This window comes from Phocoena sinus, chromosome 10, assembly GCF_008692025.1.
Source record: "Phocoena sinus isolate mPhoSin1 chromosome 10, mPhoSin1.pri, whole genome shotgun sequence".
Classification (NCBI taxonomy): Eukaryota; Metazoa; Chordata; class Mammalia; order Artiodactyla; family Phocoenidae; genus Phocoena; species Phocoena sinus.
In genome coordinates, this window is record NC_045772.1 from 59,066,937 (window position 1) to 59,090,470 (window position 23,534).

The 23,534-nt window shown below is 48.3% G+C and overlaps 2 protein-coding genes across 6 annotated transcripts in view; one reads left to right on the forward strand and one right to left on the reverse strand.

Moving 5' to 3' along the window:
• BAZ2A (bromodomain adjacent to zinc finger domain 2A) overlaps window positions 1–23,509 on the forward strand; it is a 34,316-nt gene extending 10,807 nt beyond the window's left edge. For 2 of the 5 annotated variants that reach the window (XM_032647164.1, XM_032647165.1), the window contains 28 exons: window positions 4,362–4,499; window positions 6,070–6,663; window positions 7,625–7,723; window positions 8,223–8,441; window positions 8,897–9,385; window positions 9,531–9,591; window positions 10,644–10,752; window positions 10,923–11,024; window positions 11,194–11,404; window positions 12,666–12,766; window positions 13,042–13,107; window positions 13,289–13,522; window positions 13,660–13,914; window positions 15,147–15,361; window positions 15,651–15,725; window positions 15,922–16,102; window positions 16,207–16,266; window positions 16,483–16,627; window positions 17,154–17,806; window positions 17,966–18,188; window positions 18,307–18,462; window positions 18,576–18,727; window positions 18,915–19,204; window positions 19,297–19,429; window positions 19,544–19,690; window positions 20,098–20,324; window positions 20,439–20,582; window positions 20,670–21,091. In XM_032647164.1, coding sequence (XP_032503055.1) covers window positions 4,364–4,499; window positions 6,070–6,663; window positions 7,625–7,723; window positions 8,223–8,441; window positions 8,897–9,385; window positions 9,531–9,591; window positions 10,644–10,752; window positions 10,923–11,024; window positions 11,194–11,404; window positions 12,666–12,766; window positions 13,042–13,107; window positions 13,289–13,522; window positions 13,660–13,914; window positions 15,147–15,361; window positions 15,651–15,725; window positions 15,922–16,102; window positions 16,207–16,266; window positions 16,483–16,627; window positions 17,154–17,806; window positions 17,966–18,188; window positions 18,307–18,462; window positions 18,576–18,727; window positions 18,915–19,204; window positions 19,297–19,429; window positions 19,544–19,690; window positions 20,098–20,324; window positions 20,439–20,582; window positions 20,670–20,835 — 5,643 coding nt within the window. In that variant the 5' untranslated portion in view covers window positions 4,362–4,363 and the 3' untranslated portion in view covers window positions 20,836–21,091. Of the gene's footprint in view, window positions 1–4,361; window positions 4,500–6,069; window positions 6,664–6,765; window positions 6,901–7,537; window positions 7,724–8,222; window positions 8,442–8,896; window positions 9,386–9,530; window positions 9,592–10,643; window positions 10,753–10,922; window positions 11,025–11,193; window positions 11,405–12,665; window positions 12,767–13,041; window positions 13,108–13,288; window positions 13,523–13,659; window positions 13,915–15,146; window positions 15,362–15,650; window positions 15,726–15,921; window positions 16,103–16,206; window positions 16,267–16,482; window positions 16,628–17,153; window positions 17,807–17,965; window positions 18,189–18,306; window positions 18,463–18,575; window positions 18,728–18,914; window positions 19,205–19,296; window positions 19,430–19,543; window positions 19,691–20,097; window positions 20,325–20,438; window positions 20,583–20,669 lie in introns of those variants that run through there. The other 3 variants (XM_032647162.1, XM_032647163.1, XM_032647166.1) reach the window with 3 other exon arrangements.
• The window catches only part of RBMS2 (RNA binding motif single stranded interacting protein 2), a 65,405-nt gene continuing 62,562 nt past the window's right edge, over window positions 20,692–23,534 (reverse strand). Inside the window, exon 14 of the mRNA XM_032647169.1 lies at window positions 20,692–20,829. The gene's annotated coding sequence lies outside the window, so the exon portion shown is untranslated. The remainder of the gene's footprint in view (window positions 20,830–23,534) is intronic.

Sequence of the window (23,534 nt, forward strand, 5' to 3'; positions counted from 1 at the left end):
GTAGCCTCAGAGGTCTGAGCGTTAGGGTTGGTCAGGGCACCTGCAACGGTGTTGAAATTTGTAACATTTATTTCAACACTGCATTGTCAGCCCTTTTCTGTTAAAACCGTGTCACAGGTCCACAGAGTAGTAACTCTTCAGTAGCAACTGAGAGAAAGAGCAGCCTACTTGGCCTTGTGGCAAGAGCTTTACTACCTCAAGCTTAAGGGGCAGTGTCCCTTAACGCTTATAAATGAAGCTTAGAGGTCCTTAAGAGATCCACTTACATACTACTGGGACTGGGCTGCGTGCTGGCCTGATTGTACTTCCTGGTCAGGAGAGCTATCTACTATTCTGGGGGTTGGGCACTGACTGATTTCTCTTTTCATTTGGCCAAAATCCCATTAGTTCAAAGGGAGACACTCTCCTTTGCTTTACTGTTCTTCTTATTAGCTCTAGATGGGAGGACATAATTTACCTTCAGGCTTTATTGTGAAAAGCATCTTGGGTAGGAAGGTTAAAATAAAATAACCCTGGTTTTATTGCTGAGAGGAGCTGCCCACGTTTTCTTTGCGTTCCTATAATGTGATCCCATATTTAAGTGACATCTGAAATCAAGAGTGTAGGGACTTCCCTAGCCATCCAATGGTTAAGACTCCTCGCTGCTAATGCAGGGGGCTTGGGTTCGATCCCTGTTGGGGAACGAAGATCCCACATGCAAAACTTCTCTTGAAATCAAGAGTCCAGTTGCATACAAGGCTGGGAGGATCATCCCTGGTTTTGTAGTATCTCCCATACTAGTAAAAATCATAATGGTTTTAAATTATATTTTGACCCTTTGGATATGATTATCTTTTTAAAAACGAAAAACAAAAAATAGTTTTTACTCTTTTTTGTCTAATAATAATAGCTAAAATTTATTGAGTGCTTACTGGGTGACAGATGCTGTGCCAGGTCCTTTATATAGATTTTCTCATTTAATCCTCACAAGCCCTGGAGGTGAGTACTAAAATTTTTACTAATGATGAAGCAGAGGCTCAGCAACATTAAGTAACTTGTTCAGGGTCACACAGCTAGTGGTAATAGAGCTGGGATTTGCACCTAGAGCTCACTGTTGTCGCGCTGATCTCACTGCACAGCACAGAGTATTTTATGTTTCTAGGAAGCTTCTTATAAATGAAGTGATTGTGGTCCTGATGACCCCTCAGTAGAGGCTCCTGGGGAAACAGACCTCAGGCACTAGATAACTTCCCATTCCCTTTACTTATCTGATTTCTGTAAGCCATCCATTTATGCTTATTAGTATGTAATTTATGAGACAGGAAATGCTATGCTGTCCCAGAGTAGCAGAGATGAGAAGGTCACTAGTTTCCTCATGGATTCAAACAGAAAAAGGAAAAACGAACTGTGGCCTATCATTGAGTGGGAGAATGTAGTCCAGCGCACAGCAGAGGTGTGGCTGTGCATAAAACTGGGGGAGAGGAGATGTGGGGACCAGATGAGATTGGCTCTCCAGGCATAGCATTTCTAGACTTGCGAAATGAATCCCTGAATGTCCTCTTTTTTTTTTTTTTGGCGGCATGTAGTTTCCCCACCAGGGATCGAACCTGGGCCCTGGCAGTGAAAGCACCAAGTCCTAACCACTGGCCTGCCAGGGAATTCCCTGTGGTGTAAGCTTTGTTTTGTTTTGTTTTTTAAAGATTTTTTTTTTTTTGATGTGGACCATTTTTAAAGTCTTTATTGAGTTTGTTACAATACTGCTCCTATTTTATGTTTTGGTTTTTTGGCTGAGAGGCAAGTGGGATCTTAGCTCCCACAACAGGGATTGAACCCGCACCTCATGCATTGGAAGGCGAAATCTTAACCACTGGACCTCCAGGGAAGTCCTCCCTGTGATGTAAGCTTTGGAAGGAACCTAACCTAGAGTATAGGGAATGAACTTTCCTCCTTGGTGTCTTTCATTTCGGAAGGGTCACTAATCTAATGATGCTTATTTTTCAGATCCCTTAGTGCTGAGGATGGTCTTTAACTATAAGGAAATCCTGGGGGCCCCTGAGGTCTTCTGTAGAGACCAAGTTTCTTCACTGATGCATAGCAAGTCTGGGTCTGTTGCTTATTTTAGAGTGAAGATGGGAAATCCTGTATGGGAAATGAGTTTATCCTAAAAGATTTTCCCCTCTTAAATTGACAAAATGCAAATTGCTTTTATTATTTATTTTAATTTATTCACTTTATTTATTTATTTTTGGCTGCGTTGGGTCTTCTCTGCTGAGCTCGGGCTTTCTCTTGTTGCAGCGAGCAGGAGCTACTCTTCCTTGCGGCACACGTCCTTCTCATTGCAATGGCTTCTCTTGTTGTGGAGCACGGGCTGTAGCTGCGCGGGCTTCAGTAGCTGTGGTACGCAGGCTCAGTAGTTGTGGTGCACGGGCTTAGTTGCTCCACAGCATGTGGGACCTTCCTGGACCAGGGCTCGAGCCTGTGTCCCCTGCACTGGCAGACAGATTCTTAACCACTGGGCCACCAGGGAAGCCCCTGCTTTTATTTTTTAAATTCCAGTAAAATTGATAAAGGTAGAGACAATTATGGTATTAAGCATGGAAAATCTTTTTTTTTAATTTTTAAAATTTATTTATTTTTGACTACGTTGGGTCTTTGTTGCTGCACATGGGCTTTCTGTGAGCGGGGCAGGGAGGGGTGTACTCTTCGTTGCCAGTGCGCGGACTTCTCATTGCGGTGGCTTCTCTTGTTGTCTAGAGCACGGGCTCTAGAGCGCATGGGCTTAGTTGCTCCGCGGCATGGTGGGATCTTCCCGGACCAGGTATCAAACCTGTGTCCCCTGCACTGGCAGGTGGATTCTTAACCACTGCCACCAAGGAAGTCCCAAGCACGGAAAATCTTACAGCTATCGTGCTGTATACTGTACAGGGTTTATATTCCATGCTCAGAATTATGTTAGATTCACCTAATGGTGGCTAATTTGCATTATCTAGCATGTTCAAGAATATGATTCTTGCAAACCTTGGGCAGTGGCCTTATGTGTTCTTAACTGATTTATTCATTCTTTTAAAAGCTTTACTTGTAGTTTTTTTTTTTTTAAGAGGTTATTTAAAACATCACCTAGGTCTGCTTATTATCTCATCTTGGAAGCTTGATAAAAAAATCTTTATACCTGAACTCTTCTGTCCTTTACTCTTCTGTGGTAACCAAAGGAGTTGCTTTTTCTATATCAAGACAGATCATGTCTCTCACATAACAAATTACTATGCGCTAGTATATCATAAGTATCTGATTGATGTGTCAGGCTTTGCCAGTAATTCTAGCTTCTGCTTTCTGTCTTCTTCCTTCTTCCCTTTGCTCTATCGAAGGTAAATTTATTCTCATCATCATTCCTAGTAGTATATCACCTCATCATATTCAGGAGAGGGTAAAGAGCTTTTTAACCATACCACTCCCCAATGAGCCACTGCACTTTACAACTTTAAGTACCTAGCTGTCCTCTCAGTAACCATTTACATTTAAGCCACAAAACCAAAACATGGGGAAGTAATCACAGTAGACATAACAGAATACTGTTCCTTGGGACATTCTCTTATTTAGTCAGTTTTCCAGCTCTGACACTTTTGTGAGCTATGTTCTTAGAGAGCGTGGTATTTCCCATGAAAAAGGAGTAGACGTGTTACTGGATGATTTGACTTTTGCTATTATGGTCACCTTTCCTGGGATGTATTCTTTTCAAATTCCTTTACCTCAGTTAACTATACTATCTTCTTCAGGTGTCTAGGGCTATGGATAGGATAACATGGTAATTGCTTAACTCAACTATAATAATAAAACAGTATATGTATTAAACATGCTTTTTCTGCCAACACGTCCATGCTTTTCTGTCAGAAAGATGGCTTTGAGAACCTTCTGTATACAGAAGTCCCAGAGTGGGACTCTGGCCTTACCTTGGCGGTGGGGGCGGGGGGCCGGGGGGCGGGAAGGATGGAGAATGTTAAATTTTGCAGTTGAGGGCTAATATCTAACATAGAGGGGTAACCTGGGCTGGGAGTTAAGAGGGTGGGGGCTTATACAGGGGGAAGACTCCTCTACGTGTGTATCTTGGTTTTCTCCCTAATCTTTTTATCTCTACAATTCTGACTTTTTAAAACACTGTTTCTATAAGGTCATTGCCCAGGTTAGGAGTATATTTCCACTTCCTCTTCTCTTCTCTCCTTCCCCACTCCCCCCGCAACTCCCCTCCCTCCCAATCCAGTACCTGGGTAGGAGAAGGGTAAGTAAAGTAGATGGAGGGGAGGGGGCATTCCCTCTAGAAGATTCCAGGTGACATAACCTTGTTTAACCGCCAGTATTTTTTTTCCCCTCTCTCTCCCCTCCTACAGAAATGGAGGCAAACGACCATTTTAACTTTACTGGCCTTCCCCCTGCACCTGCTGCCTCAGGACTGAAACCCTCTCCCTCCTCAGGGGAGGGGCTCTACACTAACGGGTCTCCCATGAACTTCCCCCAGCAAGGGAAAAGTGAGTGTGAGGGCCACATGGCCTGGGAGGGAGTGGGCATCGCTCCTTGAGAGCAGGTTGATGGGATAAGGTTTGGCTCTGGACTAGCTACTTTACAACAACTCTCTTTTATGCCAGGTGGGAAGGGAGGAAGTGAATCCTCAGAACTCCAGCTGCTGGAGAGAAGTCAAACTTCTAAGAACAAGTTCTAGGGATTTATGGAAACAACACTTTTCATTTTAAGGCTGGAAGGGATTAGAAAAACATACTGGCCTTTTCATCTTAGCTTGCTCTTCTGTCAGCCCTGTTCCCTGGCTGCTGCTTCTGATAACCAGGTTGGACCCGTGAGAAAGAGATAAAGGGCCAGCCCTCTGAGAAGCTGTTTTTAGGGGCTGGAGTAGCCCTCCCTTAGGACTGGGGGTGGAGGGGTTGGGTGAAGGTTGGGATATGTTTGCCTTTTAGTTTGTGCAGCAGAGAAGCGAGCAGATGCTTGAAGTGCTTGTGCCACCTCCTGTCCTTGTGGATAGAAGATAGGGACAGGGAGAGTTATAATTCTTACCTAGTTCCCCAGAGAGAAACATCTATAATTCCAGACGGAAGTGTTGCTGCCAGGATCAGGTCTTTTCCTGGATTTGGCTTATCAGTTGCTCTGTACCATGGCCCTGCCAAGTACCTCTCTAATCTTGCCTTGGTTTCAGGTACTTTATGCTTGGAAGCAGAGTGAGGCACAAATGTTTGCCTCCTTCCTTGCAGCAGAAAAATACTGCCACAGGCTTATACTCAACCACCACTCCCTCCTGTCTTTCACAAGGGGGTTGCAGATAGATAGAAACTCCCTTATTTCGCTGGAGGACTGCTCCCATGTCCCCTGAAGCTTCCTTAGTATCTTGGTTCCTTTTATTTGATTGCCCTCCAATCCAGAGGCTGCCATTGGTGTTGAGAACTGAAGTCTGCATACTGCTCATGCAGTTTTCCCCCCCTGTGTATTACCCTCCAGTGCCTATGGGGAGGGGCCAAGCCCAGCCTTCCGAGCTGGGATCTTTCTGCTGTGGTGACTGCAAATTCTATTCTTAGCCCAGCACAAAGTGCTGGATCTGCATGTGCCAGTGAGGTGGAGGCTGTCCCTTCTGGTGCCACTGTGGGGCAAACAGGCACTGGGGAAGGCGGCGGGTGGTGGGGGGTGGGCAGAGAGTTCAGTCATGCCACTGCAAGGGAAGAATTCCTCCAGGGAATGAGGGTGGGGAAGAATGCAAGTCACTGTAGGGCGTCTGCGAACAGTTTCATTAAAAAAAAAATTTTTGAAAAGCCCTGAGCATCAAGAGCAGCCAGCTCTCTGCTGGTCGCTCTTGTGGTGGCTGGGAGAGTTCCCCAGCCCCCTACTCAGCAGCCTCAGCAGCAATTGCTAAGCTTCCACCCAGGAGCATCTGGGTTTGGTGTTCCCTGGAGACCAAAAAACTATAAATACAGTAGAGGGGGAATCCCCCACCCCTTCACCTTCCCTTTTTCTAGTCAGTGCTGTTCCTCTAGTAGAATTTATAGTGTTACTTGCATACATAGCTGTAACTGACCCTTTTCCCTCCTTCTCTGCCAGGTTTGAATGGGGATGTGAATGTTAATGGCTTATCTACTGTATCTCACACTACTACTTCAGGGATTTTGAACTCTGCTCCCCACTCCTCCAGCACCTCACACCTCCATCACCCCAACGTGGCCTATGACTGTCTCTGGAACTACTCACAGTACCCACCTGCCAATCCTGGCAGCAACCTCAAGGACCCACCCCTTCTCTCCCAGTTCTCGGGGGGGCAATACCCACTCAACGGCATCCTTGGGGGCAGCCGGCAACCTTCATCCCCAAGTCACAACACTAACCTTCGGGCTGGGAGCCAAGAGTTCTGGGCCAATGGTACCCAGAGTCCCATGGGGCTTAACTTCGATTCACAGGAACTATATGATTCCTTTCCTGACCAGAATTTTGAGGTGATGCCCAATGGACCCCCTAGTTTTTTCACCTCCCCACAGACTTCTCCTATGTTGGGATCCAGCATCCAGACCTTTGCACCCTCCCAGGAGGTAGGCAGTGGTATCCATCCTGATGAGGCAGCAGAAAAGGAGCTGACTTCAGTTGTGGCGGAGAATGGCACTGGCTTGGTAGGCAGCCTGGAGCTGGAAGAGGAGCAGCCAGGTATAACTGTGGGTCTGTGAGCTGGGTTGGGAGAGGGAAAATGGGGCTCTGGGGGGCGCAGTGGCTTTTTGAGGTGAGGAAAACTTGTCTTTCCAGCTCTCTGCAGTGGAGGCTGATTTGCATGTTGGTGATTAGCAGAGCCAAGTGGCTGGTGTTTTTGTGGCAGCAGCACCAGCTCGAGAGTGGGAGTGCAAATTATTTCAAGCTCATGCAGAGCTGCTGGCCTGGAGAGGGCAGGTGGGCGAGCCCGAAACAGCCCCAACAGACACCCTGCATCAAGAAAGCCTTCTTCTAAGTTATAGGAAGGGGTTGGGGCATCAGCAGGAGGCAAAGAGGCCAATTTGATTTGACTATGGCAGGGCCAGACTGGCTGCTAAAGTGGGCTGAGCCCTAAGTAGTGATTGGCACGTGCAGGAGGGAAGGAACAGGCAGAGCACACCATTGCTTGTCTACTCACAGTTTCCTTTCTTTTTTGTTGTTGTTAGCATAGGTACATGTGCAGTCCCTCTCACCTTCCCCCTCAGAATAGATAAATGCTTAGTTTGCTATTGATTCCAAGTATAAGGGTGACCACCCTGTGAAATCACAGGATGTTTTCTCTGTTTAACTGGATGGGGGAAACAGTTGAGAACATGATGGGGTTCTTGTCTCAGACCCCACTCTTCTTTCCCCTCTTTACCTGCTGCAGGATCTTCCTCGCACATCTTTGCATACTCAAAAGTTCTCGGTATGATCGGTACCCAACATAGAACTGGGACCCATAAATGTTGAAAGAATGAACATCCATCCCTCTAGCAAAGATTGCCTACTAATAGCTAACTGAGCCCGTTGACGGCACTGATTTTGACTTTTGCCCTCTCCTGGGATTTCCTAGAACTAAAGATGTGTGGTTACAACGGCTCTGTCCCTTCTGTGGAATCATTACACCAAGAGGTCTCAGTCTTGGTCCCTGATCCCACAGTGAGCTGCTTAGATGATCCTTCACATCTTTCTGATCAACTGGAAGACACTCCAATCCTCAGTGAAGTCTCTCTGGAGCCCTTCAACACTTTGGCACCGGGTAGGCTTGGAGATTAGCTCCCTTCAACGTATCCATGCAGAGGGTAGCCACCTTATACCACCTGGAAGAGATAGTAAGCCAGGGAAAGTATTTGGGAATCTGGGACACTGGGGTCTCTAGATGGTCCTGTGGCAGACCACAGTTTCATGCCACAGGCCTGACTGGGTCAGCTGCACTCTGAGCTGAATTGGTTCATTTCCCAGGTTCTCTCCCAGTGTTCCTTTTGGCCAAGAGCCCTGGATAGGGACTTTTTACCACACAGATGGGCTGTTTGGGTTCTCACTAACTTGCCATTGAACGATTACCTTTTACCCCACTGAAATATAAGAAAGGCCTATTTTATGATAGATGCTAGAATTTTGTGTTGGTCTGTGGGTAGAAACCATTGCCTTGCCTTTCCCTAATATTAGAAGGAAGCTTCACACTATAGGAACTAAAACTGGATATATTCAGACTAGTATTTCTTAACTCTTGCTTTCTGATTTTTCCACCCTTGAAGAGCCAGTGACTGGAGGACTCTATGGTATAGATGACACGGAGCTGATGGGTGCAGAGGACAAGCTGCCTCTTGAGGACAGCCCTGTGATCTCTGCCCTCGATTGTCCTTCCCTCAATAATGCCACTGCCTTTAGTCTCCTGGCAGATGACAGTCAAACTTCAGCCTCTATATTTGCCAGCCCCACCTCTCCCCCTGTCCTTGGGGAGTCTGTTCTGCAAGGTAAGTGAGGAGAGCTAGGACAGAGAAAGTCCTTGACCTGGGCAAAGGTGAGAGAACAGGCCTTAGGGGTGGGAAATCTGTGAGAACACCTTCCTGGGAGCTGAGGAGGCCATGGAACAGTGTATGGTGGGACTAAAAAAGGCACTCTGACTTCTGCCCTGTGCCCAAAAGAACTTGTGGGGTGAAACTTGGAGTTTGTGGGGAACAGGAGGCCGGAGGCCATTACTGGCTCCAGGTGAAAGGTATTTCTTCACACAGTGACAGCAGCAGCAGTTTTGCCCTTTAACCTTCATGAATGGTAGGGGAAGAGAGCCAGAGGCCATTTCTCTTTTTCCAACCCTAGGGGAAAGCCCTTGAAATAACCTTGTTTTAGCTCCATCCAGGTTTGTCTGAGTAGATTCTCTTGTTTTATATGATCGTTCTTCCTTTAGCCATCCTGTCCCTTTGGATTCTAGATACTAGCTTTGACCTGAATAATGGCAGTGATGCAGAACAGGAAGAGATGGAGACTCAGGCTTCAGAGTTCCCACCATCTTTGACCCAGCCAGCCCCTGACCAGTCATCCACTCTTCAGCTCCGTACAGCAGCCTCGCCAGCGGTCTCACCAACAGCCTCGCCAGCAGTCTCCCTGGCGGTTTCTCCAGCAGCCTCCCCGGAAATCTCTCCAGAAGTCTCTCCAGCAGCCTCCCCAGAAATTTCCCCAGCCATCTCCCCGGCAGCCTTCCCAACAGTCTCTCCAACTTCCTCAGCAGCCCTCCCACCCATCTCCTCAGAAGTCTCCTTGACGGCCTCCCCAGTGACCTCCCCAAAAGCCTCCCCCGCACCTTCCCCAGCAGCTGTCTTCCCAGCAGCCTCCCCAGCAGATAAGAATGTCAGCAGCTTCCTTGAGACAACTGCTGACCTGGAAGAGATCACTGGAGAAGGAGTCACTCCCTCTGGTAGTGGTGAGTGTCTAGATTCTGTTCCACCCCTAGCTGGTTCCAGGAAAAGTTTCTGTCTCATGTGGCATTTAGCCCTTCCTCACTGGCCTGTCGTCTCAGTATTTTGCTTGAACTCTTAACTTGGGTATCCCCCGTCTTCTTCCCCAAGGTGATGTCCTGAGGAGACGTATTGCTACCCCAGAAGAAGTCCGTCTTCCCCTCCAACATGGGTAAATGCTCTAGTTTGCTACATGCATCGACCTTTGACACATTTAATGAATGACTCTAGGAAAAAGGGAAGGGAGCTCCTCTCATCTGAGATGGGGAGAAATGGGCTAGACAAGAATGGGTTAAAGGATAGTTACCTGCAGTGATAATGTTTCTGGGCATGAGATTCTTAGGCTACCTTTCTTCCTCTCTCACGGTCTTCCTCCGCTCACCCATTCTTTCCTCATTTTGTGACCACTCAGTTTTTTCCTCAAGGGGCTACTGCTGTTATCTTTTCCAAATTCAGCTGGTGGGTCTAGGGTTCAGATGTCCAAATGAGTTACCTTGTCCTGTATGCTTAGAGAAGGAATAGCAGTGAATGGGGAGTGTCTTAGTCCCCATGAATTGGGATTTTTTTTTTTTTTTAATGCACTTTAAGGGCAGGAACAGTATGAGACCAGAATGAACAAGCCAGCACACCAAGGGCTTTATAGGAATAACTGCCTTCCTGACCTTCCCCACCTCCGCCCCTGTAGGCTACTTGTGATCACCAAGTCTGAGTTCTGCTTTAACTTTTGAGAGAAAGATAAGGCTTAGTCTTAGAATAATCTGTTGCTCAGAACACAGAGTTCCTCACTAAACCCTGGCCTCTACGGAGTCATTTCATGGAGTCAGCAGTGAGTTTACTCTTCTGCTTGCCTCCCCAGCCTCTGTCTCTTCTGCCTTTATTCTCTTAGGTCTTTTATCCTCTTTAGTGGAAACCCAGTAATTTGCCCTGAATGGCATTAGGGAGGGGGTTTCTGGCTGCTCATCTCACTGACTTTGTGAAGGGAGGGGTGGAGGTCTTTCTGGGCTTGTGCAGTTTGGTGTGTTGCTTTCCCCTGTGGTGCTGAGGGGCTTGTGGCCCAGGCCTGCCTTCTGACCAAGCTTGTATCTCAGGAACCTCTGCATCTACATGCAGTTCTAGTGAGACAGGTGTGGGGCAGGCCATCTGCTCACTGGGCTTGGCTTCTGGGTGGCTTGAGAGTGGGTAGGGGTGTGACCTGGCGGCAGGGCCCGTGTGCTTTTCTGGCAGGTGGCGGAGAGAGGTGCGCATCAAGAAGGGCAGCCACCGATGGCAGGGGGAGACCTGGTATTACGGCCCCTGTGGGAAGAGGATGAAACAGTTCCCGGAAGTGATCAAGGTAATGTAGCTTTCGTGGACTTTTTTAGGAAAGCACAGACTCCTGTTTTGGGGCCCAGTGGCAACAAGCTGGCATTGTCTGCTCTGGGGCTTGTTCTGCTTGTGCTATTGCTGGCCAAAGGTGTGGTAGGGCTGTAACTTCACTGATGCCACTCTACCTCCTCCTCATAGTACCTGAGCCGCAACGTGGTACACAACGTCCGCCGTGAGCACTTCAGCTTCAGTCCCCGTATGCCTGTTGGTGATTTCTTTGAAGAGAGAGACACACCAGAGGTGCACACCCAAGGGTTAAATATGCTTTTGTGTCTGAGAATGGGTTGATGGACAAGCTGCAGCTTCCTCTCATGGGGTTTGGAGATTCTTGGGCATTGAATGGTTCAGAGGGCCTGGTGGCTTGCACAGACTCCCTCCCATTGTAACAGAGTCTTCCTTATTACCTCAGGGCTTGCAGTGGGTACAGCTCTCAGCAGAGGAGATCCCATCCAGGATTCAGGCAATTACTGGGAAACGGGGCCGACCTCGAAACACTGAGAAGGCCAAGACCAAGGATGTCCCCAAGGTGAAACGGGGCCGAGGTCGGCCACCCAAGGTCAAAATCACTGAGCTGTTGAATAAGACAGACAACCGCCTCCTAAAGAAACTGGAGGCCCAAGGTACGATTGGGGATTCTGCTCACTCTCTGAGGTATCTGAAATGTTGATGAATAGCTAATGCCTGGGTTTCCCAGGAGTGTGACTGACATCTGGAAGAAATGAATCTGAATCACCTTCCCCTCTCTGGAAAGCAGCATCAGGGTCCCAGCACTTTTGTGGTACTTCTTTTACAATCAGTTTCTTTCCTGAGTTACTCTCTTACTAGTGGAGCCTGGGCGGTTCCCAAAAATAGTTATGAGAGGAGAGGGCTTTCATGTCCTTTCTTTCCATCTTTCAGCTTACTTATCTTACTGGTTTTGGCTGTCTCGTACATATACTCTTACCTTACTCATTGCCACCATCATGGAGGTTCAGAATTCACATCTGAATCCAAAAGATAATTGGCACTGTTTTAGTGGGATGGACAGATTGGAAATGTCTAATTTTTCAGTAAATATTGCACTTGCCCTGATATAGTATAAATTTGAAATAATTTGGAGTCATCGGTCTCCTATTCAGAGTTCCAGCTCTTCCAGATTCTGACTGTATGACCTGGAGCAAGTCACTTATATTTTAATAAAAGCCTATAGTGGTTCATCTGCAGGTAATACCTGTCTAACTTAGAGGGTTGCTGTACAGATGTGGTGGTGGTAGTGTTTATATGCCAGAATAAGATAGGTACTGTCATATCAAAAACACCAATTCTGAAACACTATTGTTTGCAGAATCACACTTCAATATTATCTTCCAAAAGGGAAGAAATTCAGACCTTTTAGTAGAGCAAGACATAAGAGCTGAGCGTAAGCAATAGCTATGTCAGTTTGATATGATTCTGCTGAAGTGTCCATTATCTGGGCCCTTTCTTTCTGGCACTTTCTTGCTTAATTGGTGCTTCCCACTCAAGACCACCTGCTTTCCCTGGCAGTTTTTCTGTTTCCTTTCTTTGTTCTAAGATCAATCTGTCAGATAGCCTGGAGGAGAGACAGGCTATAAGGCTACTTTGCTGTTTTGGCCTCTAGGACCCCTTCTAAAGCAGTCTAGTGTTCCAGGGGCTGGTGCTTCTGGGCAGGAGATACCATTGGAGTTCTTTGTGCCACCTCTGTAGCAGGTGCCTCTCCTACATTTTTTCTCCAACAACATTTTATGTATACTTAAAAACAACCCCACAAACTTGGATTCTTCAGGGAGCTGCTTCGGAGGCCAGCTTTGTGACAGGCGTGTGCTGCTCTGGGTGCTGGAGATTGGCCTGCCTCCCTCTTCATTTTCCTTTCTGCCCTCACAGAAACACTGAATGAGGAAGATAAATCAAAGATGAGTAAAATCAAGAAGAAGATGAAGCAGAAGGTACAACGGGGAGAGTGTCAGACTACTAACCAAGGGCAGGTGAGGGACATCAGAGAGATCACACAGTAGGTTAACTTTTCCTACAGCTGCTCTGTCTTCTCTTCCTTCTCCCACGTCTGCCACTCGCCATTTAGAGAATTGGGCTTATTCAGGAATAATGTGAGCATCTCCAGGGTGAGAGAATTGATCCATTGCCAACCTTTCATCCCATGTCTCACCTCTCTTCCCCAGTACCCTTGTTTGTTTTTGAATGCTAGTCAAAGCGGTGATGCTTTCAGAGTTTGAGGAGAAATGACTTCCCTTATGGTTTACAGGCCAAGAGCAAGAGGAAACAAGAGACCAAGAGCTTAAAGCAGAAGGAAGCCAAGAAGAAATTGAAGGTAGGTGCATGTACCCACAAGCATAACTTTGAAGTCACCAAACTGATTTTGCAAGACGTGTGAGTTGGTGTCGTTTTATAGTCATGTTTTTGGGTGTAAGGTGGGGAGGACGGGGACCTGGAAAGGGTGGTGACTTGAATCTTTATGGCACTCTTGATTCCTCTCTCCCTTGGGTGGCTAGGCTGAGAAGGAGAAAGTAAAAACAAAGCAGGAAAAACTGAAGGAAAAAGTCAAGAGGGAGAAGAAGGAGAAGGTAAAAATGAAAGAAAAGGAGGAGGTGGCCAAAGCCAAGCCAGCCTGTAAAGCAGATAAAGCGCTGGCCACACAGAGGCGCTTTGAGGAGCGACAGAGGCAGCAGATGATCTTGGAGGAGATGAAGAAGCCCACAGAGGACATGTGTCTGACTGACCACCAGGTAGTGAGGGGAGAGTAACAGGTCCTGGAGGGGCCATCCATGAAGACACTTCTGTGAAAGGAAGAGCCTCCTAGATATCCAGACTGTTGCCTTCCCATATGTTTGACAGAACACCCTACCTCTTTTTATCTCTACAGCCCCTGCCTGACTTCTCACGCATCCCTGGTCTGATCCTGCCTAGTGGGGCCTTCTCAGACTGCTTGACCATTGTGGAGTTCCTGCACAGCTTCGGCAAGGTGCTGGGCTTTGACCCTGCCAAAGATGTACCTAGCCTGGGGGTCCTGCAGGAGGGACTCCTGTGTCAAGGCGACAGCTTGGGCGAGGTGCAAGATCTGCTGGTGCGGCTCCTGAAAGCTGCGCTCTATGATCCTGGCTTGCCTTCCTACTGTCAGGTGAGGTCCTTTCCTGGGCAGGTTCAGAGGGCCTGGAATCCGTGCTTTTCTCAGTTTTGCTTTCTGTTTAAGTTAAACACATGAAAGCCCCTTCCCAAAGTGATCAGGACAAGTGAAGGGAGATATACAAATGGTCCCCAATTTACAGTGGTTTGACTTATGATTTTTCGACTTTACAGTGGTTCAGAAGTGTTACGCATTTGGTGGAAACTGTACTTCACATTTTGATTTTGATCTTTTCCTGGGCTAGAGAAACACAGTACGATACTCTCTCATGATGCTGGGCAGCGGCAGCAAGGCACACCTCCCAGTCAGCCATGTGTTCACTGATATACTTACAACCATTTTGTACCCATGCAGCCATTCTGTTTCTCACTTTCAGTACAGTATTCAGTAGATTACACGAGATAGTCAACATTTTATTATAAAATGGCTTTGCGTTAGATGATTTTGCCCAACCCTAGGCTAATTTAAATGTTCTGCGCATGTTTAAGGTAGGGTTGGCTAAGCTATTATGTTCTGTAGATTAGATGTATTAAATGCATTTTCTTTTTTTTTGGTACGCGGGCCTCTCACTGTTGTGGCCTCTCCCGTTGCGGAGCACAGGCTCCAGACGCGCAGGCTCAGCGGCCATGGCTCACGGGCCCAGCCGCTCCGCGGCATGTGGGATCTTCCCGGACCGGGGCACGAACCCGTGTCCCCTGCATCGGCAGGCGGACTGTCAACCACTGCGCCACCAGGGAAGCCCTAAATGCATTTTCAACTTACGATATTTTCAATTTATGATAGGTTTATTGGGACATTACCTCATCATAAGTTGAGGAAGATCTATATACTACATGCTAGCCCTTCTGGTAATTTATTGCATCTTCTCCTAGGTTACTTCTACTCACTGCTTTAAGGTTTTAGGTCCTGACTCTTGTCATTCTCTCCAGGGACAAGTGGAGGAAGATCTGTAGTTTCTTCCTGTTTCTGTTTTCCATATATTTTTTCCTCTTCTATTCCTTTTTCTTTCTGACCTCCCTCTGCTTACTTTGTTCATTTTCCTTTAATTTACTCCTTTTCTTTTGCACCTGTCCTTTTCCTTCTCTCATCTGTCCTATCAACTTTCATTCTTTTCTTCTTTTCCTATCTTAACCCTGTAGTTCTATTGTATTTTCCTGCTCCAGATTCACCCAACTTGAGTTGTTCCTCTTTCTCTCTTAACTCCTATCATGCTCTCCTCCAAACAGTCCTTAAAGATCTTGGGGGAGAAGGTGTCCGAGATCCCACTAACAAGAGACAATGTGTCTGAGATCCTGCGCTGCTTCCTCATGGCGTATGGAGTGGAGCCAGCCCTTTGCGACAGCCTGCGCACCCAGCCTTTTCAAGCCCAGCCGCCCCAGCAGAAGGCTGCTGTCCTGGCCTTCCTTGTGCATGAGCTCAATGGCTCCACCCTCATCATCAAGTGAGGGGCAGGGGTGGGGATGGTTATTGTGTGCCTTGGTCAGAATGGGATGGGGGAGGGGGTTAGCCATTTAGAAATCCTCGGCAATGTGTGTCCACCGCCATGCTCTGGACATGCTGGTGTGACTTAGGACTGAATCTAATTTTCTTCCCTGGGAGAATCCAAGCCTTCCTCTGCTGTTCATCCAATCTAGGCTCTAGGATGAAACTCCCTTTACCCTTGAGCCTCCCTTCTTTTGTGTATGTGCTGCCACTTCTCCCTCCAAATCCCATTCCCTGTTCCCCTGCAGTGAGATTGACAAGACTCTGGAGAGTATGTCCAGCTACAGGAAAAACAAGTGGATTGTTGAAGGCCGGCTCCGGAGGTATGGACAGGACAGAGGAGAGAAGGGGGAAAGAGTGAAGCATAGCCAGGACTTTTGCTTGGAACTCAGTGTCCTTAGCCCCTCCTCTGGGGTTGGGACCTTACCCCAGGGCCTGGGATTGCTTAGATTCACGGTGTTCCTTTTGTGGTGGTATCATGTTCCTCACCACGGTTTCCCTTAATCTGTCTACGTCAAGATTGAAAACTGCTTTGGCCAAGCGAACTGGGCGACCTGAGGTAGAGCTGCAGGGGCCGGAGGAAGGCCTGGGGCGGAGGCGCAGTTCTCGGATCATGGAGGAGACCAGTGGCATGGAAGAGGAGGAAGAGGAGGAGACTACAGCTGCTGTCCATGGCCGTAGGGGTCGAAGAGATGGAGAGGTACTAGCCCAGACCAAGGAAAGTGGGAGTTGGAAAACAGATTATTTCTTTTTCTTGAATCTGATGATTCCCTTTCTCTTGGTGTCTACTTGTTTCTTCTCCAGGTTGATGTCATAGCATCTAGCATCCCAGAGCTAGAGCGCCAGATAGAAAAACTCAGCAAGGTATTGTGCTTCTAACCTCCCAGGAGCTGGAGATAGGGGCTGGGTGAGAATTGATTCCTTATGAGTAGGGCCCAGATGGTATCAATTTTATAGGGAAGCTGAGAGCCATTGCCCTTCTCCCATATACTGGATGAAGTCACCACTGGGACTGAAGCTGGACTTCCAGTCCCTGGAAGTGTGTTTTTCATTCATCTTCCTTTTCCACTGCCTACCCAGCGTCAGCTCTTCTTTCGCAAAAAGCTGCTTCACTCATCCCAGATGCTCCGGGCAGTCTCCTTGGGTCAGGACCGCTACAGACGCAACTACTGGGTGTTGCCGTATTTGACTGGTATCTTTGTGGAAGGAACAGAGGGGAGCTTAGGTAGGTGTGTTGTAGGACCCTGAATTGAGTCCTGTCTAACAAAAGTTAAACGATTCCTTTTCCTCTACCTAGTTGTCTTGGGCTTCTTTCATTGTATGAGAATCAGTATAGCACAGTGTGGTTAAGAGCACAGGCTCTGGAGTAGGACTGCCTACCTACCTGCTCTGCCACTTACCAGCTGTATGCTTTCATTTTTTCATTTGTAAAATGGAGTTAATACTAGAATGTATACGTCATAGGGCTATTGAGAGGATTAAAATGAGTTAATGCTCTTAGAATAACGCTTACCTTATAGCTGGTTCTCAGTAAATGTTAGCTTATGATTATGCTGATGGTGATTACTTGGGAGCATAATGGTTCTTTTCCAGACACTGTGCTCATTGGCATATAAGCTTTTCCCAGTGCAGTCTCCAAAAGGGGGGTATGAAGTCCAAGAGAAACAGAAAGTATATGTCCTGTGTTTGTACACCCTCTTTCTTTCCCCTTATATCTGTGTATGTGTTATGCTCTTCATTTTTCTTTACAGTTCCTGAGGATGTGATAAAGCAGGAAACTGACTCCTTAAAAGTGGCAACCCATTCAACACCCAGCCCAGCCTCCTTCTCTCTGAAGAGGGAGTTAGCTGGCTCCAGCACCTCTGCCAGTTCTCCTGCCCGGGCCCGAGGCCGACCTCGGAAAACTAAGCCTGGGTCTGTGCAACCTAGGCACTTGAAATCTCCTGTCAAGAGTCAAGGTTCAGAACAGCTGCAGGTCCAGCTTCAGCCCGAGACTCAGCCCCATCCTCAGCTTCAGGCTCATGCCCAGCCCCAGCTTCAGTCCCATCCTCATTCCCACAATGGGTTCCTAGAGCCAGAGGGCTCCCCTTTGTCTCTGGGTCAGAGCCAGCACGACCTCAGCCAGTCAGCCTTCCTGTCTTGGCTGAGCCAGACTCAGAGCCATGGCTCCCTGCTCAGTAGCTCAGTCCTCACACCTGATAGCAGCCCCGGAAAACTGGACCCAATGCCATCACGGCCCCCGGAGGAGCCAGAACCTGACGAGAGAGAAGCCAGCCCCGATTCTCAAGCTCCCTGGTTTAACTTCTCAGCCCAGATGCCCTGCAGTGCTGCCCCTACACCACCCCCTGCAGTTTCTGAGGACCATCCCACTCCTTCCCCTCAGCTACCTGCCTCCTCCAAGCCAGTAAGTAGCCAGAATTAGTGGTATGCACTTATCTTCATCTTGCCACAGGCCCTGTGGCCTGGCTGTGGGCTGTTGCTTAAGTTGGGGAGAAGGGATGGGGCCACTGGGGTCCTGTCAACATGAAAACACCCTCATCACCTTATGTTTCATCATTCACAGGTGAATAGACCCAGTGCTGCCAACCCCTATTCTCCAGTGCAGCTCTCTTCCACCCCCTTGCTGGGCGTGGCTCCTAAAAGGCGAGCAGGAGACCCTAGAGAAACACCACAGAGCCCCACAGGGATGGGACAGCCAAAACGGAGAGGGAGACCTCCCAGTAAGTTCTTCAAACAGATGGAGCAGCGTTACCTAACCCAGCTGACAGCCCAGCCTGTCCCCCCTGGTGAGTGACTTTGGGGTGGAATGGGGTGAGATATAGGTAGGAGTGGCATCAGATGTGGACCATGTGATTCATAGCTGGTTCCCACTCCCCACCCCACACACATAAACTGTCTTCACAGAGATGTGCTCGGGCTGGTGGTGGATCCGAGATCCTGAGACATTGGATGCCATGCTCAAGGCCCTGCACCCCCGAGGCATCCGAGAGAAGGCACTTCACAAACACCTAAACAAGCACAGGGACTTCTTACAGGAAGTCTGCCTGCGGCCCTCAACTGGTAAGGTAGATGCGTAACCAGCCTGAGCTGCAGAGCCCAGGTAAACGTTGAGCTGCTGCTGTGGACAACGAAATAGCCTGATGGGCTTTTCCCTCTGCCTTCTGTCTTCTCAGACCCTATCTTTGAGCCTAGTCAGCTACTTGCCTTTCAAGAAGGGATCATGAGCTGGTCCCCCAAAGAGAAGACATATGAGACAGACTTGGCCGTGCTTCAGTGGGTAGAGGAGCTGGAACAGCGGGTTATCCTGTCTGATCTGCAGATTCGGGTACACTTGGGCTGGCACTGGGTAGGGGGTTGTTGACGAGAGGGTGTTAATCTCCTGTACCCTGTTAGGGAAAACTTGGGGTTCCCACTTCACAAGTGACCTCCCATGACCCTAAATGGGTCACATCATTTTCTATGCTTAATGTTCTTTCTTTATAATGAGTTTTATTCCTCTCTCCCACCTGCAGGGCTGGACACGTCCCAGCCCAGACTCTACTCGTGAAGACTTGGCCTACTGTGAGCATCTACCTGACTCCCAGGAGGATATCACCTGGCGGGGTCGAGGCAAGGAAGGACTGGCACCCCAGCGTAAAACTACCAACCCCCTGGACCTGGCAGTGACGCGACTTGCTGCCCTGGAGCAGAATGTGGAGCGGCGGTACCTGCGGGAGCCCCTATGGCCAGCTCATGAGGTTGTGCTGGAGAAGGCCTTGCTCGGCACGCCCAGTAGTGCCCCACAGTGTGCCACTGCGGAGATGTGAGTGGCTCCCCCCTTCTTGGTCTTGCGGAGAAGGGATAAATTTAATGGACCCTGCTCCTCATCCCCAGATCACCACTTTCTCCCTCCAGATCATATGAGATTACCCCTCGCATTCGAGCCTGGCGCCAAACGCTAGAGCGGTGCTGGAGCGCGGCCCAGGTCTGCTTGTGCCTGGGCCAGCTGGAGAGGTCCATTGCCTGGGAGAAGTCTGTCAACAAAGTGGTAAGAGGCCTGGAGAGCCTGGGGGAGCTGACAAGATGGCCAGCTGGCGTGGGTGGGGTCAGTGGCAGGCAGAGGCTTGAGGGCTCACTCTGCCTCCTCACAACCTTGGTCCAGACCTGTCTAGTCTGCCGGAAGGGTGACAACGATGAGTTTCTTCTACTTTGTGATGGGTGTGACCGTGGCTGCCATATTTACTGCCTTCGGCCCAAGATGGAGGCTGTCCCAGAAGGAGACTGGTTCTGTGCTGTCTGTTTGGCCCAGGTAAGGCTTCTGCTCCCTCTCATTCCACTCCCAAGCAAAAGTCAGAGATTTTCTTTCTCATCCCATTTACCACCAGTCCTACAAATATCATTCTTACCATGCCTCAGTCTCTCCTGGGAAAGGGCTCCAGACTAAGTGCTAGGAGACCTGAGTTCTGATCCTTCTTTGCACAAGTCACTTAAATTCTATAACCTTACTTGTTTTTACTTTCCTTATAAAATGGGAATGATTATACTTTCCTTTTCACCTACCTTATTGGGTTATGTGAATAAATTCACATGCTGGCTTATGCATGAAAGTATTTTGAAGCCTCAGTCACACTTAGACAAGTAGGGATTGTAATAAAGTGAAGGGCAAGCAGAGTACATCTCCAGCTGTTGCTGATCTTACCTTTTTCTTATCTTCAGCAGGTAGAGGGAGAATTGACTCAGAGGCCAGGTTTCCCAAAACGAGGCCAGAAGCGGAAAAGTAGTTATGTGCTGAACTTCCCAGAGGGTGATAGCTGCCGGCGCCGGCTGCTGTCGAGGGGCCGAGAAAGCCCGGCAGTGCCTCGGTGCTCAGAAGGAGGACAGTCCCCCTCAAAGCGGCGGCGGCTCTCCATGCGGAACCACCACAGTGATCTCACGTTTTGCGAGTGAGTTGAGTGAATTCTGGGGACAACTGGCTCTATCTTTGCCAGGGTAAAGGGCTGGGAGGGGTCAGTGTGTTTGCTTCCTGAGAGTGCAGTCATCACTGTCTTTCTTAATAGGATTATCTTGATGGAGATGGAGTCCCATGATGCAGCCTGGCCTTTCCTGGAGCCTGTGAACCCACGATTGGTGAGTGGGTACCGGCGCATCATCAAAAACCCTATGGATTTTTCCACCATGCGGGAGCGGCTGCTCCGCGGAGGGTAAGTAGACTTCAGTAACTGTCCCGGCTCTTCTGTTACGGCCGTAACTTGTACCCAGCTCACAGGTCTGTCTCCACCCCTGCCCAGGTACACCAGCTCAGAGGAGTTTGCAGCTGATGCACTTCTGGTCTTTGACAACTGCCAGACATTCAATGAGGATGACTCTGAAGTGGGCAAGGCTGGGCACATCATGCGTCGCTTCTTCGAGAGCCGCTGGGAGGAGTTTTATCAGGGAAAACAGGCCAATCTGTGAGGCAAGGGAGGTGGGGAGTCACCTTGTGGCATTGCTCTCTGCCCTCCAAACAGACAGACCCTGCCATTCTCACCTGCTGATGCTGCCCTGGGTCCAGACTTGAGTCAGAGGTAGAACCCTGATTTTTGACCCTACCTTTGGCAGCGCCCTACATCTTCTTATCCCTACACCCCTTTCTTCCTTTCCTCCTCTTGTTCCTCACATAAGAGGGGCAGAGATGAGGTCCTTCTGGACTGAAAGCCAAAAAAAAAAAAAAGAAAAAATAATTTTTCCTTTCTGTTTTATTTCCTAATTAAAAAAGAGGAGGAGGATGAAAGAAGCCCCTACTTCCTCCTCCCAGCTTTCTCACCTTCCCTGTTCGTGCCCCAGCATTCTGGGGCTATTTAACAATAGCAATAGTTCTAGTGAATGTGTGAAACCAAGAAACACTCTGTACTGTGTGTGGACCCGCAGTGACGGCCAGTAAAGTGGACTTAACTCCCAAGTGTGTCGAGCCGGACACCGGGCCCTGAACATGCTGCTTCCATGTTCAGTCCCTCCCCTGCTTTTCACTTTCTCTCTCTCAATCCCTCCCCCCTGCCCCCTTTTCAGATTTTCTCTCATCCAATAATGTAAAACTGTTGTGTACGGGTTCCTCCATCCTTTTCCCCCAAATCTTTTTTCCCTTCAAAGGAAAAAGAAGTTCAGAGGTCCCTGTCTTTCTCTCTGTCCTCATCTTCCTGCCAATAGCTAGTCCCTCTATAATGTTGGATACTCCTCAAATGCTGAGTTTCTAGCCTTTTCTGAAACTTAGCGAACTGGGGAGATGGCAGGGAGGCACCCTGAACCCTGGGCCTTCCAGCCTCCTTCCCCACCTCTTACCCAAACCTCCTTCTTGGGAACTCCTCAGGGACAACTACTGCTGAGTTTGGGCACACCCCCAAGATGGAGGCCAGGTAGCAATCGACTGGCCTGAGAGAGAGAGAGGTGTGTGTGTGTGTGAGAGAGTGAGTGAGTGAGAGGATGCTGTGATTGTGCCCCTGTTTTGTTTGGTGGCATCCATTCAGTTTTTCCCCCACGTATCTGTTTCCCATTGTTTCCAACCATTGAAACACCTTTCCCATTGTTTCACACCATCACTTTGTCTTTGGGAAACCACAGGAACAGTTTTTCTGGGTACAAGGCTGTGTCTCTCCCCTCTCTCCCAGTCATTTCTGTTCCAGCCTCTTCAAACTGTGCAATCTTTCAGCAGGAACTCCCTCTCCTTTCAGTAGCTCTGAGTCTTAAGCTTTTGCAGGGAGAGGAGTAGAACTGGATCTCTTCCTAATCCCATGAGCTTCTGTGGGTTTAGTAGTGCTTTCCTTCCCTTATCTACTTCATATCCTGGGACCCCTTCCCCAGTAGCAGAGACCCCAGAACACAGGAGAGTAGGGAGGAGAGGTTCTGGGTCCACCACTGCCCTACATGTGACTGTGCCCAAGTTAAGCCCCAACCTGTGAGAGGAAAGCTGCTAACTCCCAGCTATAGCCATGGGCCCCTGGCCCCTGCTTTCCTGCTCAGCAGAGCCCCTCCCATCAGAGATTACGGGTACTTGCACTGGGGAGGTGGCTGCTGGCTGGCCCAAGCAGAGCGCTGAGGCACCCAAGAAGTGTTCCATTGGTGGGAGGGGGTGCCAGGTGAGGGGAGCATTCCTTGTGCTTCTGGCAGCACTGAATAGCCACTGAAGGGGGTGAGGGGGCAGTACAGGTCCCGGGGCAGCCCCTTTCTTATTCCTTTATGCCCCTTCTCCCCCATGGCCTATTTCTAAAGTCGCCTTTTCTGTCAGATAAACCTCAGAACTTTTAATTTTATTTGAGATTTTTTTTTTTGCTTTTAAATAAGAGGTGGATTGAAGAATATTTGAATTGACTTTATATTATGCATAAATATTTATATTTTATCTAAATAACTGCGCTGTAACAAACTTTGTGTTAGTCAGACATTTGGAACTGTTGTAGTTGGGGGCTCTTCTTTTCCCCATGGCAGTCTTACCCTGCTATAAAATGTTCCAGATTAATTCTACTGTTGGAGGTTAGGTGGACGGGGGAGTGAAATCTTGATTGTTCCTGTTCTGTGTTCCTCTCCCAGCTCCATCTCTTTCCCTAGGGACCAGGCACTCTTAAGGTGGGGTGGGTGGAGTCCTAGCCTCAATTTGAAGTGAGGGTTGATGGGGGGCGGGGGGAGGGCATGACCAAAGGGGCCGTTTCTCACTTTCCTTTCCTCATCTTCACTCTGCCCCTTGAGCTAGGTGGATTTTCTCTTTTTGACAAATAAGAGTATTTGGTAGGGAAGGCAAGTTAAAAAAGTAAATAAAACCCACCCCTACCCCTTTGTTTCCCCTCGCCTATCAGTCTGGAAACAGGAAGAAACCACACCATCAACACCAACAAATTTCCACGTTCCTTTTACAACAAAAGGGACTTGACTTTTTATATAACCAAATGTGGTGTTTTAGTGACTTTTTGATAATGTACAGTTTTTTGTGAATTTAAATTTATTTCTTTCTATATTTTTAGGACCAATCTCATTTTTAATAAGGTAAAAAAAGGAAAAAAAAGTCTAGAGAAAAAAACTCCTGTTTTTGCCATGTGATGTTCCACAAGTGCAGCTGTAGAAAAGTGCTTGTCAGTTGAATAAAAACCACATTTGATAGAGATTCAAAAGAGTCTGTATTTATCTTC